This window comes from Amphibalanus amphitrite, unplaced genomic scaffold (genome assembly GCF_019059575.1).
Source record: "Amphibalanus amphitrite isolate SeventyFive unplaced genomic scaffold, NRLGWU_Aamphi_draft 000610F_arrow, whole genome shotgun sequence".
In the NCBI taxonomy this organism is placed as follows: Eukaryota; Metazoa; Arthropoda; class Thecostraca; order Balanomorpha; family Balanidae; genus Amphibalanus; species Amphibalanus amphitrite.
Genome location: NW_024882104.1, coordinates 279,196 through 297,044, shown reverse-complemented (window position 1 = coordinate 297,044; position 17,849 = coordinate 279,196). Strand labels below are relative to the sequence as shown.

Genomic DNA, 17,849 nt, shown 5'->3' with positions numbered 1-17,849 from the left:
ATCAGTGTTCGACGTTCGTAATGGATGTACAAGTTGGAGATTACTCACGGAGCTAGACTTTTAGGACGCTTGAATTTATGCATCGCTAACATTTTTAAGCGGTGCTTATGGGCCAAGGCATAGGTAAAGTTGGAAATATGTATTTCAAAACCACACTTACACATTACACAATTCATTTTTGGGGCTTGTTCCACATGATGACCTTAGTCGTTACATACGTTTCAAAGCATATGCAATGATCTTTTTTTCAGAAAACCTTGACTATGGCTGACAGCGTAATTAGCCACTAAGTCAACTATTCCACAATTACCCTGTCATTAAAACCATCTACCGCAAGACAGACGAGTTGTCGCACTAGCGACCGCAGGGGGGAGGGGGCACGAGACTAAGAACCCTAATTGTGACCCAGTTTTTGACATGACATCGATGACAGTGCGTAAAGAACACCCCCCCCCCCCGCCTTGCTCCACTTTCGCGCACGATAGTACTCGTAATTCCCCCGTCGCCGCTGATGGAATACGAACGCTTGGGCAGGGGCGGGGCTCAGGACTCAAGGAGGGGGGGAGGGGCAGGGCCGCAGGTTACGTCGCGTCCACCGGTCTCCGGGCGACCAACAGCACGCCGATGAAGTCAGTCGGCCGGCGGACCCGCCTGGGCAGTGGCGATATCAAATTCGAGACGTGTGGGCCGTGCCGCGCCGTGATAGGGCGTTTTCCGAGCCGTGCCGAGGCGTTCTCGAGCCGTGTCTGGCCGAAATGAGCTCGGAGACGTGCTTAGGACGTGCTTAGGACGTGCTCTGGACGTGCTGGGACGTGGTCGAGGGATGTAGTGGCGCGGCGGAGCGGCCGTTGTTGACAGCTGCCCTGCCGCCACCGGCCCACACACTCAGACACCATGTTGTAAGTATTGCTGGGTGTGGTTTCGATTCCAAGTGGGGTGTTCGTATAGTCTGTAGCTATGAACTATCTGATGACTGATAGATAAGATATATACTGGAACTTATTCGTAAATATTGGTAATGGCGGTAAGCAGTAGCGGCGGAACACCTTCAATTAAGGGGGGGGGGGGCACTGCCGACTTTTGGTCCCATTCTTTCCATGCGACGCCCATAGGGCTAATGTTAAAATGCCAAAATCAAAGGGAGGCACGGTGCCCCGGTGCCCTCCCCGTTCCGCCGCCTATGGCGGTAAGCATTAGAGCAATGCAACACTGTAACTGATGCCAAAGGAAGAGACGGCTAAGGCTAATCAACTTTTGCTATGCTGTAGCATATCACCCTATAAACTGTGCTTCTACACGCAATCCATTTTGCTTTCCTACAAGTAAAGACACTTTCAGCAGTTGCATTAAGAAACGGAATCATCATTGACAAAAACAAAAAGTTATTTCCCATGCCTGGATCCTGCCGCCCCGCGCCAACGGTCGCTCACAAGTGACATTGTGCCGTGCGGAACAGCCTACCCACTCAGGCGCAGACACCTGCTGCCATCTACCGGGCGGAGCATAAGTCCACTGGGCGGCCGGCCGGCCTGACCAAACGCGTCGTCCAATCAAATGTAGGTAGCTGGTGAGAGTAGGCTGGAAAGTGGAAAAAAAAAACATTGAAGAAATGTGGCATAAGCGTCGTAGGTGGTTGACCGGCATCCTGAACCTGTCCAAACAAATAACTGATAAGGACAAAACGACCTATATTATTAATGGGCTGGGCTGTTGAATTAAAGAGCCGAGAGGGGTAAATGTATCTTCCCGTATTTTACCGCTAATATGAAGCATATAGGTAGAACTCGTTAACCTAAGAAGGGCACTGTATGTACAAGAGAGTGATACCTCCTAACGAGCGTCACCAATCTGGCCGTGTGAACCTATCACGTGACCCGTGTGAATCCATCGTGTGAACGTCATGTGATCGGCATGCGCCGTGTGATCGTCACACAGTGCTTTGTGGCGGTGCGGTACACTCAGTGTGCACCAGCCGTGCCTCCGGACAGTTGCTTTTCGGCTGTCCCTGTGTTTATTCAGAACCTACTCGAGTCAGTCGAATCTGAGTCCACTTGTGCTAGCTCTGGCCGTATCTGTGTTCAACTGGTCATGCAAGTGATTGAGAAATAACCGATTAGAGAAGATGGCTGCGACAGTGTGTGCCTGAAGATTGCTAAAGGGGATAAAGAGCTACCTTCGCGGTCGCACGCTAGACTGGACTCATGAGAAGGTCAGGCGCTGCGTGACAATCGATGGGCGTTTGAGGCTGTGAGAATGAGAGCATGACATAGCGTAATGGAAATGAGGTTGGCTATGGTTGTTCGATAACTCATCTTAAAAAGGATATTATAACGAATGCAAAAATCGAAGGCGACGGAAAATGTCTTCCAGACACGACAACTTCTGTCTTGTAGGTAGCTGTTCAGCATCGCAGTCGCGTTAGGTCCGCGACCGCCCCCTAATTTAGGCACGAAACCGTTCAGAAGATCTAAGAGGCTGAAGCGATTGGCCATGGAGTTTCGTGGGTCAGCTCCAGGGTATATTGAATTAGGGGTCAGCTCCACAAGCTGTCGCAATTCACGTGACAGATTCGATTATAAACTTAGAGCCAAACAACTTATAGTGCCTTGCGAACGGTCTCGGGGGCAGTCGCGATCAATCCGGTGGCAGCCGTTAGATGGCAGCACGTGTTGCGCCTGAGTGGGTAGGCTGTTCCGCACGGCACTAGGCATTCAGTTGAGGCCTGCACGGGCTGTAAGTTGAGCGAGATCAAATATTCGATGTGATTCCCCTAATTTAGGGTCTGGTGTCATCCTTAGAGGTTTTTAGAGTGCTCAAAGCATGTTGGAGATAGGGTTTATATTGCATATGCTCGACCTTTTGCCCGACTTGTCAGCATCCATCTATTGTTATCCGTTAGGTAAGGTCAATGATTTTTGACGGCATCCCATAGTTATGGTAGGTATCTCCTGCTTCTATTCTTTCTCCCCAGTTGCAGTTCCTCTACCTACAGTCTACCATAACTACTTCTCTGTCACCAAGTTACCACCCTCCGTCAATCTCGTTTACTATCATCCCCTACCACAATTTTACCCTCTCCCATCCTCCGTCCCCCCAGCCATCCCCCGGTCACGGTCAGGGTTTTCCTCACCCCACGGCACGTGAGGTCACCGCTCAGAGCCTATCGACCGCCTCGGGCGCCGCCGGTGAGGTCGGTCAGTGTTTGTGTGGTTCCCCGGGTACCTGCCGCCTGTTGGTGGCTACCGGGCACGGCCAAGCGGGCAGTGCCCGGCGGGCACTGATTTGGGGCTTGGTGGCTGGATGGAGAAATGAGGAAAAACTTCAGCAGCGCAGGGCAGGCACTTGTTTGGAGCTCACTGGCTGAACGGAGAAATGGGAAAAAGCCTAGACAGCGTAGGCAGGGTCGGGCAGGCACTGATTTGGGGCTCGCTGGCTGAGCAGATGGAGAAAAGTGAGGATAATCTTGACTATGTTATAGGGGTAGGACAATTCCCAAAACTCTTCACTGAAAGAGATAATACTATTGTCATTTATGCAGAGTTTTATTCATGCCGTTTAGACGGCCTATCAACTAAAAGCTAACTAGCTACAACTAAGAGCTAACTAAACATTACGTGCAAATAAACAAAGGTTGACGTAACAACGGAATGATCATTCACTTCAAAGTTTTGTTAACCCGCGCCCTGCTGGGGGTGTGTGTTTGAACGACCCCCCCCCCCCTTGTGGTTTTTCGCGAATATCTCAAAAACGGCGGCGCGGAGCGCCGCCGTTTTTGGTACACCTTATCATACATCAATTCTACACATGTTGTGAAAATTTCAGACCAAGGTCATTCAAGGTCAGGTCACCAGGTCACTTGAAGTGACCTCACCTCATAAAAAGTTTCAATGTCTGTCATAGCTACACCGAGTGACCGATCGCTTTGAAACTTTCAGCGATTGCTAAGAGCAATAGCATGTACAAAATGTATATCTCAGAATTTTGATATCGATGACCTAAGGTCAGGTCAATTTTGCGACCTCCCCATTATAAGTCGATGGGAGAAAATTGAAATGCGCCTCTTTTGGACGAAAGACATTATAAACACTCCCAAACACTGAATTACAACTTACAAGTGGTTTAGACACACTGAACATGAAAATGGTGTCCGTGACCCCTGTTTATGCCCTGAGGTCATCTTAGGTCACGAATGGTATCTAACAGTTTTTCGCAAATAACTTTTGATAGAGGCATGCTAGAGCGATGAAAACGCCTTAGATGTGTTCAGCTCGACGATACGGATCCACTGATATGCAACATGACCCTTTCCGGTCAGGTCACGACCTTGACCTGAGGTCAAATTTTCAAGTTGACCTTTCAAGGTCAAGTTATAGTTCATTCGATGCGTCTTGACGAGAGGAACACGATGCCGGTAAAAGTAAGCTCGTACAAGGCTTGGGTCAAAAATTATTGCAGGAAAACTGTTTCCGAAAAAATCGGCTATTTTTGTAGCTTTTGCCCCCTGCAGGCAAAACCGTTGACGTTAGGTCAAATCTGATAGAATTACTCAGAAAGGGCGTTAATAGGGCTATCGAATGCGCTTTTCCGCGGCGCTGTAGCTCTATTGGTTCCCGAGTTATGCGTTGGCTTCTTGGAAATTGTCGACATTCGACCTGGAAATCGGCGAAATTTTGCCTTCAATGACCTCTGGTGACCTGACCTTTGACCTGACCAAAAAATTGACCGAAGTGATTTCCTCATTATTTTTGACGCTCTTTCGAACGCCGCCTTCCGCGTATCGCTACGTGGCCCAGGAGCCGAGTTAGAAGGGGGTTGTTCAAACACCCCCCCCCCCCCAGCAGGGCGTGGAAATCCAGGACCCCCAGCCGGGCGCGGGTGAAAGAGAAGGTTGATGCCAAATGTCCAATGAAAAGCTAGTCACCTGGATAAACGGCATTCATGGAAACGATGGTCACAGTAATCCTATAATACCTACGTTAGTTGTTGGATTGATTGTTATCGCCAGCTTTCCGTCCACCTCGTTCTGTTATAATTCTTGCCATTCTCTCCCCATCCTTCAATTCACCTCTCGTCTATGTTTCAGCGTCCGCAAGGGTAACACGATGTTCGGCAATCCGAACTCACTGCCGGGCCTGGGCTCCAACAACAGCGGCCCGCGGTACCAGCAGCGGCAGCAGGCGCCGGCGCCGCCGCCCGTCTTCAGCCAGCCGGCACCTATGCCAATGCCAGACTCCGGTAGCGGTACGTAAGGTTGCATTTTGCATTGCAAATGGTATCATGTGGATGTGAATCATCTTCGCCAAGTGGCAAGATGTCAGCCAATGTTCACGGGCCATGTCAATTCACTGTCTAAATGCCCATCGTCATCGTACGAATCGATACCATTTCGGGACTTCCTAGACCCTAGGTGTCCCTAGAGGCCCGCTTGATAATTACCGGCATAATACCGGCATGCACTGTCCGTAGCGTGTTCATGATTTGTTTATAGATTTGAACAATAACGTTCACCTACCTGTTTATTTGTGAGTTTATTGATACCCGTTTATTGAAAAACATTACATGCGATGTACAGCCCTTCTCTCAGCCTGCTGCGAAACCGCTATCATAATTTCAGTCACCAACAGACAGTCCCTCATTGCCATCCGCTCTTCTGTCATCTGCCTGTCACCTGTCTTGTCACCTATCTGTCACGTCTATTTATCATGCTGGCAGCCCGTCGGATAGACGCCCTGGAGCAGCGTCTGATGGCCGCCGAACAGGCCAACCGGTCTCTGCTCGACGAACTGATGAGGATGCAGCAGGAGACCAAGGTGAGTCCAGGGAAAAGGCGAGGAAAAGGCGAGAGAAAAGGCGAGTGAAATTAGGCAAAGGGTGAGAGTGACAGAAATGAAGGATGGGGGAAGGAAAATTATGATGTAAGCCGTGCCATGGAACAAGGCGAAATAAATCAGGGTTTGTTGTGATCAGAAGACGGCGAAGACGGGAGAGGGAGAGCGCTGGAGTTCTGTCATGCAACCATTATGAAACATGTCTTCAAACCTCGAGTAGCACATATTTATAGCAATCATTGCAGGTTGAATGAAGAATGGAGTTCGTGGTATTTCTCTATTGCAATTCAGCTGATCAGGATCTTTATTTGGATACATATTTGGTTCACTTATTCAATACCGGACCAACGTAAACAAGAGCGAACGGTCATGTGCCCAAACCAAGGTCGCCTCGCCTCTCGACCCTAGCCACATCGCCCATAGTAACCACCAGTGTTTGGCTGCTGTTTCCTTCGCTGCGTGCGGGTCGGGTCAGCAGCACTGAATTATGACGTCATGCTGGCAATCGATTGTCAGCTGACAACCCAGTGCGACTGAGGTATGAGGATTAATCCACTCAGACACCGGCTTAAGTCACGGAATGGCTGCGGTGTGGAGCTTTACTGCCGCTCGTAACCGTGCGGTGGATACACGTTTCAATTAAGCCTGCTAGTATAAAAGTGGATTTAGTATAACAGTGAATTTGTTATAGTAAATTAAACTGACAGTTCGGAATTGAACTGTAGGTCCGAGTCTCGGGACTACGAAGCAAAGCGTAAGTAGCTGTTCATACTCGTATGAACAGAAGAACGCAAGCACGAACAATAGATAATGCGCATAAAATTGTTTGATATGTAGGCACAAAATGAAAATAAAGCTTCCAAAAATACCACTTTTATTTTATATTAGAACTGCGTTTTTTTCCTGGGAAAGCAATACATACTCGTACAATGTCAAAACGAATTACCTGTATGTGTTACAGAGAAAGCGATGGAACACTGAAGCACCGTGAAAAAAATAGCTTAAGCAAAAAAGCAAACTCTCCAATTTCATAAGTACAATGATGAAAGAAAACCGAAGCCTCATAATAATGAATGTATTCTAAATTACGACCGAGAAGAAAGAGATAACAGTTTCGGGCATAGCCCATCATCAGATCTCCTAAAAGATACATTTTGAAAATTGTGATCTCGCCTTTTAACACATCCTGACACATTTAGCGACCATCCTCTTCTTTGAGAGTGTGATACAAAGTTAAATGATTGCGAGTGTATGCAAGTAGCTTGTACCAATATTAACGATGCAAAAGAATTGAAATTATTAATAAGCATATTACTCATATTACTCTCCAATTTCTCTCTATTTACTGACCCCTCCCCCCTTCCCCAACAGGTCAACGTCAAGAAGAACGAGCACAGTCTAACAGAAGAGCGAGACAACCGGGGTCGAATGGAGATGGCTCTGCGCGCCACGCAGGCCAAAATGGCCGAGATCGAGGAGCGCCAGGGCCGCACAGAGTCTGCTCTCAAAGAGAGCAGGAACGCCATTCAGTCGCTGATGATGCACACGAAGAATGTGGAGAGAGCGGTGATGACGAGCAGTGGAGAAACCAGGGAGCGCCGGGACCAGACCATGGCCAGGTGAGGACCAGGGACCAAAGGGGACGAGGGGCCGGGACCAGGGACCATGGCCAGGTGAGGACCGGGGACCATAGGGGACGGGACTAACGAGACCAGGGAGCGCCGGGACCAGACCATGGCCAAGTAAGGACCAGGGACCATGGCCAGGTGAGCACCAGGGACCACACCATACCCAGGTGATGACTAGACCATGGCCAGGTAAGGGCCGGGCCATGTTAGGCGAGGACCAGAGACCAGACCATAAACAGGCGAAGATTGGCCTGTGTGCGATAAGGCCATGGGGAGGCCGGGAACAGGCGGTTAGGAAACGACGGACCAGACTGTCGTGCGAGAGGTGCGAGACTAGACATGCTTAGCTCAGGGATTATGAAGCATTGAAACATAACCTTTCATCTCCTTTCAACCAACCTTTCATCTCTCTTTCCACAGGTTACAGGAGCTTCGACACGAGGTGTCCGGTCTGAACCAGAGTAAGGACTCGCTGGACAGGATGACACACTCGCTAAGGGAAGACGTCAGGGACCTCCACATGAAGGTACGAGCGGATCGGGAAAAAATCGAAGACAATAAAAATGCAGAATAGGATAGATTGTATTTTTTTTTTTGTGTGTGAATAACGACTTGTAAAGTTCGTGTCAGACCCTTGGGTAGGCGCATGTAAATCGACCTTCCGTTTTCTTTTATTATTTGTACCATCAAAAAAGAAAGAAAACACGAACGTCTCAAGACGTTAATATTCTCGTCATAACGCTGACTCATCTTGCTCACGAAGTTGGCGATCCTCCTCATGACGCCGTTTACCTTTCTTCCACAGGTTGAGACGCTGCAAGGAGACGTTCAGGCCGTCGACCACACGATGAAGCTCCAGTCCAGGATGATCGAGGAAGGCTCTCGGAAAAACGTCAGTGCGCTGGATGGTTTCCACTTTACAATTGATTTACATGCTCGTTCAGTGCGCTTAGGGTCTTGGTCCTAGGCAAACTTGTGAAGCTTTCACGTTAACAGCTCAGTTTAACTTTACATTGTCATTTATCAGCGTCAAAACTTAATACTCTCTGGTCACCCTCTTGCCTTCCTATGCATCCTCAAAAACCCTCGGTCCTACCTCCCATTGAGTTATTACTCTCTGACAGGACTCCCACCATTTGTACAGGCGCAGGCGTCAGGAGGTGGAGGCGGAATGAACAACGCCGTGGCCATGGCGCTAGAAGCCAAGTAAGTCGCCGGCGATTGTGGTTGTAAGCGTAGATAAGATCAGGGGTAGACCAGAAACTAAGAATGCAAAAGTGCCGAGTATCTTGACTATGTAGAATATCTGGGTGGATTTAATAATGCTAAAAGAAATAAAATTGACCCTCGTCACATTTCATCAAAGATGTGACATCAAAGACAGTAGTTGAATGAAAAATTAATACAGCATGAGCTCAGTGCTAGCGCATTGGCTTCCTTAACTTCAAATTGAGGAATGCTCATAAATCAGTCCCCATTAAAACAATGCGACTCATTAAAAACTAAAAACTAAAAAGCACATCGAAGTCTAAAAACGTCCTATCGCCATGTATGTTTTACGTACAACTAGCCCTCTGTGAGAACCCGCTAGTTGCTGTTAAATAAGTTATCAACCTACAAGCCAGTGGAGTCATTTTCCTGGGATCTACATAGGTCATCGTCTGCCTTCGCAAAACACGATAAAGTTATATCGGGCTATGCTAAGGCTCGTAGCCAAGGCCTACCCTAAAATCAAGATTACCCCTTAAATGTTCCGGTAAAAATGCGGCACTGGTAATAGAGGTACGGTTGATATACTACAAATCAACGAATGACAACTGCCTCAGGAAAATAAAACCGCAGTACCAAGCGCGACTATTGGACGTCAGAACTGCGTCCATTTCCGCTTTACGCTGACGATGTCGTATCCCTGCAGGGTGGTGAAGTTGCAGCAGAACGTGATGGACGTCAACTCTCGCCTGGTTCACGACTCCAAGAACCGTGACATGGCTGAACAGCAGCAGACGGAGCGGTGAGAAACGGAGGGGGGGGGGGGCGGAGGGAGTCGACGAGAAAGACAATTGGGGCTGTTGGCGTCTTAGAAAATATAAAAACGGAATAATCATCATGACACATTCAGAATCGGGCACAATAAAATGATGGCTCAGCTACAAGTATTCCTTCTGCAGAATTTTCTATAAAAAACAAACATTATCGTTCTGTATGTGACCCTGAATAAGGAAGAGGTTTCATGTAGAATGTCTACGTGTTTCTTCTTATGAAGCTCCGTACGTGTCTGCCTGCAGTAACGTATGCGATCGACGCAATACGTCTAGGCCAGCACCGTCACCGACTTGTTTGAATCCACAACGTCCTTTCCAACCAACGTCATGTTCTTCGGCAGGATCAACGACGTGTGGGCAGAGCTGGGTGAGGTGAAGCGGAAGAGGGAGGACGACCTGCGGGACCTGGAGCTGAAGACCCGGGAGATGTCGTCGATGACAGGATCGGAGAAGAAGCGCCTTCAGATGGCCATCAGCAGTCTGCAGAACGACCTCGAGACCAAACTCAAGGCCAAGTGAGTTATTCGGTATGGGATTTGAGACCAATCTCCAGCACTGAGAATTATTTGGGACTTACGGGAAGTGAGATGTTTGGGGTTCAAGGGCTGAATACCGAGTCACTCAATTTCGACGAGACCGAATAATGTCTCAGCGAGTAACCGCAGGAAAACAAGGCGTCAGTTCATCAGTTTTTTCCTTGATTTCAGGCATCGTGTGTAAGCGACACCATCGCAATATCGTAACCAAATGCAGTAGCACAGGGTGGTTTGTTTGACTTTGGGTATGGGTTACCTCGAACATCCTGGTAGGAAGCCCGGTGGTTTGCACACCTAACAGATGTAAAAATTGTCCCATTGCTAACTAATTTTTCCTTGTCTTGCAGTGAAGCGGGTGGGCGGTAAGTACGATTCAATCCGCGTTCTACTGGTTAGTTTGACCACGGACCGTTTAGGTCATATTTAATTCACGATGTTCCGTAATCATTAAAGATTAGCCGCATAGCGTTAATAACATAACATGAGGAACATCTGAACCTCATATTGGCTCAGGCGGACTGAAATAACTGAGTGACTGCACATGGCAATGCTTGGTGGCCCGTTCATCCTCAAATATTCCTTACATGAAAAAAACAAAATGATACTCATCCATCGCGAAAAAGACTGATCCTCTCCTGCCCCCGTCCCGCCGCACAGAGGTGACAAGATGCAGGGTGAGACTGGCGAGCGGGTGCGGCAGCTGGAGAGGTCGCTGGATGAGGAGGTGAAGGCACGCACCACGCGAGAGAAGGCCCTCCGAGACGAGGTCGAAAAGAAACTGGACGAGATCAAGGTCTACAGCGACGAGGGACTCAACGGCATCAGGAAGATGACTGAGGTGGGTGATAGCGATAGTGATTGGGAACTTAAGGGCTCGTCAAAAGCTGATATTAGTTACTTACACAGGTATCATCGATCTCAGTACGGAACCCTTTGTTTTGGAATAGCATATCGGTCTTCAGTTTCGAAATACCTGATGAATGAGATATAAAACACATATTGGTTCCTCTTCTACAATGCTTTTACTCCTTCTCCTGGTCCATCTTGACCCGTTCCATAGCATTCACCGTCGTCTTCGCAATGCAGCTCTGACTTCGCCATCTTCTCGATGATCTAACTCCGACACATTTCCACAATGATCGGACACCGCCATCCTCTCTCACAGGCTCAGCAGGACCAAACGCGGCAGAGGTTCAAGGAGCTCAGCGACGGCCTGAACCTGCTGGAGGGCAACTTCAACGAGGACAAGTTGGAGACGGAGCAGAAGCTGCACAAGGAGGCCCAGGAGAGAGAGAACCTCGAGAAGGTCGGTGGCAACAACATCGTTTTGTATATATGCAGTCAAATCTGTTGCGAGCAACCATGTTAACCTTGTTTACCGCAAAAAGTTACTTCCAGAACTTCAAAGGAAACGTTTTACGTTATCGATGCCCTCATAGCCTGAATTGTCTAAAAAATAATTCAAACTTATTCCTCGGCGACTTTTTTCTTGCCAATGTCACAATATTCCGGTTTTGTCAATATCGTGGCCCATGGTGTCTCCAACTCGATTTATGTCTTCCTCCACCCCAAAACTTCCGCCTTCCTCACAAGAAGCGCCAACGTTCGTCCACAGGTGATGGACGCCAAGGTGGATGACCTCAGTGACCGTCTGCGGATCGGCATGGCGTCCCTGCAGTCCGCTCTTGGAGAGGCCAACAGCCGCGGCGGTACTGGACACGCCGGTCCCGGCCTCTCCATTGAAGAGGTGGGCGATAGGGTGGCGAATAGAGGATTTAGTGCGGTTGGAAAGGTGCTTTAGTACGTACGTTTGGCTTTCCTCGACGTTTTTCCATATTTTAAGTTTGGTTTGGACCCCTATGAACCTGACATACGACTCAGCGTACGCAAGGATGCATTGTGCCTCCTCGGGCTTGTGCGCTATTCCCTATTACTACTGTTTGGAGTTGAAAGGCTGATCACCGAGTCACTCATTTTAAGAATGCTAACCAAGACTGTTGGTCTGTGTATTTACGGGCCCCATCTAAGCCTAAGCCCCGTGCAGAAGCCTTTTCTAAGCCTTGTGTTTTGTTTCCAACGAATGCTACTGCATCTCCTTCCAATACCGCCTAGTTTTCTTTATCATGTCGTGTTCTTCCAGATCGAGCGACTCCAGAACAGTAACAACGAGGGCGTGCGGGAGCAGATGGCCAAGTCGATCGCCGAGGTGGACACCAAGATCGCCGAGCTGCGCACCAGGGTCGAGCAGCAGGACGAAGTCATCGAGAATAAACTCAAACAGGTGAGGGCGAGGGCGCGGGCGAGAGGAGAATCCACAGGCGATTGGCTCCTGGTGTCAGTTGTATGTCTTTTGGCCTGCATTGGAACTTGCGAAACCTAGGACCCGCAAGGAAAGCGGGCGTTAGAAAGAACCTGTAGGACAATAGGGACCTAATGGGGCACGACGTCTGATAATTACCAGAAAGGGAGTCGGTGCTAAGGACACACTGCTGGTTTCCAAAGCGACGGCGATTGGGGGCATCCCTACCTACGTTACAAGTTACAACCTAAACAACAGTAAATAATTTATGGACACGCGTTACCTACTTCGTTGCCATGGTGCTTTCACAAAGCTGTTTATCAACGATGTCTTTGTGTCTAACTCTTACAGGCGGAGAGGTCGGATGACAACGAGAACAACATGATGGGTGACAAGCTGACGCAGAAGATGGACTCTGTCATGTTCACCCAGGAGCGGCTGAAGAGGCAGGTCGACCAGCTGGAGGACTCGGTGAAGGTGAGAGCGGGGGAGGGAGAGAGGGAGAGAGAGAGTGCGATTTTCGAGGCGAAATGAAATGGAAAAGATATGAGCTGAAGCGAGACTTCTTGTTGTCTTCCCGTGCCAGGCAGACACAACTTTCCTTAGCGAAATACAAGGGATATGAAAAATCGAAATGTTGATGTTGCTTTTGTTGCTTAGCGATAGCGGCGGGTAAAACCTCGCCCCCGACCTCGCAGGAATGTCCACGCGAAATCGCCGAGGTCAAGGAGCAGCTCCAGGAAACCGAGGAGCGCCTCAACAAGAAGCTGGATCAGGAGACCCGAGATCGGACTGAGGACATCGAGGACGTCAGGAGGGACCTGGGGCGGCTGGCTGGACACGAGGAGACGGCGGGAACCACCAGTCTGGTGAGTAACAGGAAGGGGCATGGACGCAAGGAAAGGTGCAATGAGATAGGGGATGGTGATTGCGGGCCCAAGCAGCTTGGTAAATTCCAGAAAGGTGAAGTAGGATGAATTGGAGACGGATGGAGTCATTCTAGTAAGACTCCTAATGAGAACCAAAATGAGTTCCCTCTCAACCCCCCCCCCCTCAAAATTGGGATCCAGGGCAGCGAGGGAAAAAGAAAGAAACTAATCTAAGGGTCGGTTGTTACATGTTGTCGCGAAAACATCAAATAGGGTCAAAGAGCAACTTCTTATTGTTGACCACTAGCCTGTAACTGTTGCGAGCATTCAGTGCTGACCATGTTCTCTTGTCGTCCAGGCTCGAGTGCAGCAGGACGTGGACGACACACAGACGTCTGTCACCAAGCTGGCCGAGGCCATGCAGATCATCAAGGTCACGCTCACGGAGAAGGTTAAGGAGGAGAAGAAGATGGTACGTAGAACCACTGGGTCAAACAGTGTTAACTACCAATTAACAGGAATTAAATACACACCTTCGCTCACTCGAAAGTACCTCAACCTAAAAAAAAAACTCCTACGAATCGTTATTGGTCTCTTCTGAACTTCGTTTGCTGTGGAACTCAAAAGTACGCTCCACATAATTTTGCAGTCCTAGGTGTTCCATCAACGTGGAGACCAAGGTCGGGCTATCATTGCCGTTGAGCACAATGACATCAGCACTGTAGGTTCGTTGCATTGTGCGTGTCACAAAAAGCTGACTCTCTGTTATCCTTCGGGACAGCGAGAACAAGAGACGGAGGTGCTGAAGCGAGACGTGGAGCGGCTTGATGCCAAGACCAGAGACCTCAAAGACCGTATCAAACATCCAAAAGGTAACCACCCACTCCCTACCACTGCACAATCCCTCTGCGCTGCTGCTAACAGCCTGCTCTGTAAATATCTTCTGCTTGCTTTGAATGACTATGGTCGTAAAGTACTGATTATTGACTTTGTTTTGGGAAATCAAGCTCACGGGTATAATAGCGATAATATTGGGATAATTATTCTAGTAATATTAATCTGGATACGTTGAGTCAACTGCTTTTGCTTCGCTTTATTCCTTCTTCTGCCATGGTTCATAGCCTCATTGCATGCTACCTAAAAAAAAAATGATGCAAGCGCTTGTCGATGTTGTACCAAATGTTCCCGCTTATTGCTCAAAACGCAGGCTTTTGTGTGTGTCTACTGAATGTTGCATATAAGTGCTTCTGCGTGTTGCTCGCCTGCTAGCTCCAAATACAATGTCTTCTGTAGTTCTTCTTGCCCATGTATATAACTTAAACGCTGAATTACCGCTTTGTGCAATGCTTTCAATGCTTATCGCTTTCCCGAGAGGCCTTCCCGCACCCACTCGCCACCCAGCTGACATCCTTGCTTCAACCACAGCCCACAGAAAGAAGAAGCAGGGCGACACCGCGGTGCCTGCCGTTGCCGTGGCGAGTCTGGGCGTGGAAGACGCTGCTGGAGCAGTGTCGGAGCTGGACGACATGGGTCTCACTGCTGACGAGACGGAAGATCCAGCTCCTCCGGAGCCGGTGGCCGAGCCCGAGCCTGAACCGGCGGAGGAAGTTAAACCAGAGGAAGAGCAGCCGGAACCGGAGCCAGAACCAGAACCAGAGCAAGAACCTGAGCCGGAGCCGGAGCCAGAGCCGGAGCCAGAGCCGGAAGAGCCGCCACCAGAAGAGGAAGAACCACCGGCTCCTGAGGAGCTGCCGGAAGTGCCCGAACCAGATCAAGCGGAGAAAGAACCAGAAGAAGAGGAGAAACCAGAAGAGGAGGCAGAAGAGGAAAAACCCGAAGAACAGAAGCAGGAGGAACCAGAAGAAGAGGAAGAAAAACCGGAAGAGGAAGAAGAAAAGCCAGAGGAGGAAAAGCCTAAAGAAGAGGAGAAACCGGAGGAAGAGGAAAAACCCGAAGAAGAAAAGCCAGAAGAAAAACCCGAGGAGGCAGAAGAGGAGAAGCCAGATGAAAAACCAGAAGAGGAAGAGCCTGCAAAAGAAGAGGAGGAACCGAAACCACCTGAAGACGAAGACCCCAAACCAGACGAAGAAGAAAAGCCAAAAGACGAGCCCGAACCTGAGAAAGAAGCGGAACCAGAAAACAAAGAAGACGCGCCGGCCGCCGAAGAATCTCCAAAAGATGGAGCGGAGTAGAAGGAGACCCACTCACCCCACTGGAGTCCGAGGGAGATCAGCACACAGAAACGGTACAAGTAGAACCAAAAAACCATGTACTTACAGCATCCTCACTCCTCCGGAACCATAGCACCCGCTGTGGCGAGTTTGCTCAATTCATTGTGCAATGCTTAACGCCAATGTAATAGCATGCCGAGCATGCTGACACCATGGTTCGAAACGTCTGTGTGACATTGTCTGATGCAGTTTTGAGTTCAGAGCCCATACAGAACTGGGAGTGGTTCTTTTAGCCTTGTGTCACCATCGGGCCACTGTGACTGGGTTTTGATTTTCCACTACCTACCACACACATCGCAATATTCTTGGAGATCCACCAAGATCATAGATCCAACACCCAGATCCATGCACATTGCACACGACGTCTGGTCAGAAAGGTCTGTGGTCAGAACCTCAGTCTGACCACAGCCTCAAAACAGTCTTTATGCGATCTCTCAAAAATGAGGGGGCGGGCAGCGATATGTTATGCCGTAAGCATGATTATATTTTGAAATTCAGTGCGCCCGATAACGGTGATCGGTGTCCGGTTGTATGACACGTCCGTATGGTCTGGTGCTGCGGTGCGGTTTCATTGAGATCTCGGTTTGACCTTGGGTGTTCGACAAACGCCAAATTCAGCTATAGAGCCCTTTTAGTGACGGTCTGCTGGTCTAACATTGCCACATTATACCTCCGTAGTAAAACAATCTATTTTTGTGAAGAATTGAGGTAGAATTACAGTAAAAACGACAGGCTGAATCCACTTGGCTGTTGGCTCGTTTTATCTCTCCATTTATTTTTCACAGATTACTCGGGCTCATACTGAGTCAAATGTCTGAAAAAACATCTGCACCAACGTTGGCACCTGGAACAGCGCATCGGCATGGGAATCAAGATCAACGACAACGTCTTCTGGTCTAAAATGCGCCGATAAAAGACACCCAGCCAAGACAGTGGAGGATGACGAGACATTTAATATTGCTGCCCTATCTTGCGCATTGTCCCATATAGTTTGCCGTTTAGAGCGTGTGTGAACTGTGTATGTGTGCAGTTAAGGTACCGTTAAGCACTACGTTACATATGTAGGCTTGAGCATTGCCAGGCTGATTATTTGAATAGGATTGTATGTCAAGAATCTTGAGTGGCAACGATAATTAATATTGTTTTATAACGAATTATTGTCTACCAGGTAGCAACATAGATACGAGTACATGTATGGTAGCAAGATGTGACCGTTGTTTATTTACGGCATTTGTTAGCATTGCGAACGACTTTGACTCTCTGATTGCTATATATACCCCATAGTCACTGTTTTAAGTTCACCGTCAATCCTGCCCTAAAGCGCCCATTCTTCGAGCGACCACTGCTTTGATTTACTTTTGGACGATTAATTTAAATCGTTTAAGATCTTAACCATCCGTGCTAGTGAAGTTATGAGCTGCGAGGGCGGGTGAAGTGAACGAATGTGCGATGCCGATGCATACGTCCGTTATGTGCGAAAGTGTCACCGAGTTCCAGCACTGTACCCCGCACTCTCCTCCCGCCCCCATACACATCCCCGTATTCGCAAAATAAGGTTCACATAAATCGATCTCAAAATCACCTATCGATATATAAAACCCCAATCCGGCACCCTCAACCCATCGCGATTGCCACTGCGTGTACAACTGTACAATGAACTTTGCGCACCAAGCCGTTTAAAGGGACACTCCCACCTTAACATTAGTTTTGAGTTGAGATAGCCAAATTGGTGGCCATGGCCTGCAAATACCGGTTTGGGCACTCACAACATCGAAAAATGCTTTAATTCGAAGATATGGAATTTCAAACTTGCAGTTTTCGGATTCTAAGGGGCTAATGCATTGGAATGCCCCCTTAGAATTTGTGACGTCAGCGGAGATCTAACGATTTTTAAATCTTAGACTAAAACCATCGTTAACACGTGGTGGTATACGCTGCTTTGCGCGCAACGTCTGCCGCACTTTAAGGCTGCCAAATTATTGCTTCCAAATAAAGTCGCTAGTAACAGGGGAGATCCCAAAAAGTAAACAAAAGTAAAAGCCTAATATCTTGAAAACCAGTGAATATTTTTCGGTGAAATTTGGTAGATATTCGTTTTCGCTCTTTCTGAACCAAGGGACATCACTTTCATGCAAATTCATTAACTTTTTTGAAGGTGGGAGGGTCCCTTTAACCCAGGTTGTGTGCACAACACAATTCACAGTCACACTATTCCCCAAGCGTTGAAGCAGCCTGTGATAATGTGTGAAAGGCCCCGCCGGTCGGTTGGCCGAGAATTGTATGGGCCCTGGTAGTTACTTTGTCCCCACTGGGATGGAACAGAGTGTTTTGGTATGTGGTTTGTGTACTAATATCCTATTTTCTTCTACCCAGCGCTAGTCTGTATATTCTAGTCACACAAGCGTGCTTTGGGTGA

The 17,849-nt window shown here is 48.5% G+C and overlaps 1 protein-coding gene across 1 annotated transcript; it reads left to right on the top strand.

Moving 5' to 3' along the window:
* Positions 1–750: 750 nt before the first annotated feature.
* LOC122363228 (myosin heavy chain, non-muscle-like) lies at positions 751–17,107 on the top strand. Its single transcript, XM_043332227.1, has 19 exons — positions 751–899; positions 5,084–5,241; positions 5,713–5,810; positions 7,200–7,447; positions 7,877–7,982; positions 8,262–8,348; positions 8,601–8,662; positions 9,372–9,467; positions 9,840–10,013; positions 10,382–10,396; positions 10,692–10,872; positions 11,200–11,340; positions 11,650–11,781; positions 12,175–12,315; positions 12,685–12,810; positions 13,032–13,202; positions 13,561–13,674; positions 13,984–14,074; positions 16,219–17,107. The coding sequence occupies exons 1-19, from the start codon at positions 895–897 to the stop codon at positions 16,236–16,238; spliced, it is 2,166 nt and encodes a 721-aa protein (XP_043188162.1). The 5' UTR covers positions 751–894; the 3' UTR covers positions 16,239–17,107.
* Positions 17,108–17,849: the final 742 nt, after the last annotated feature.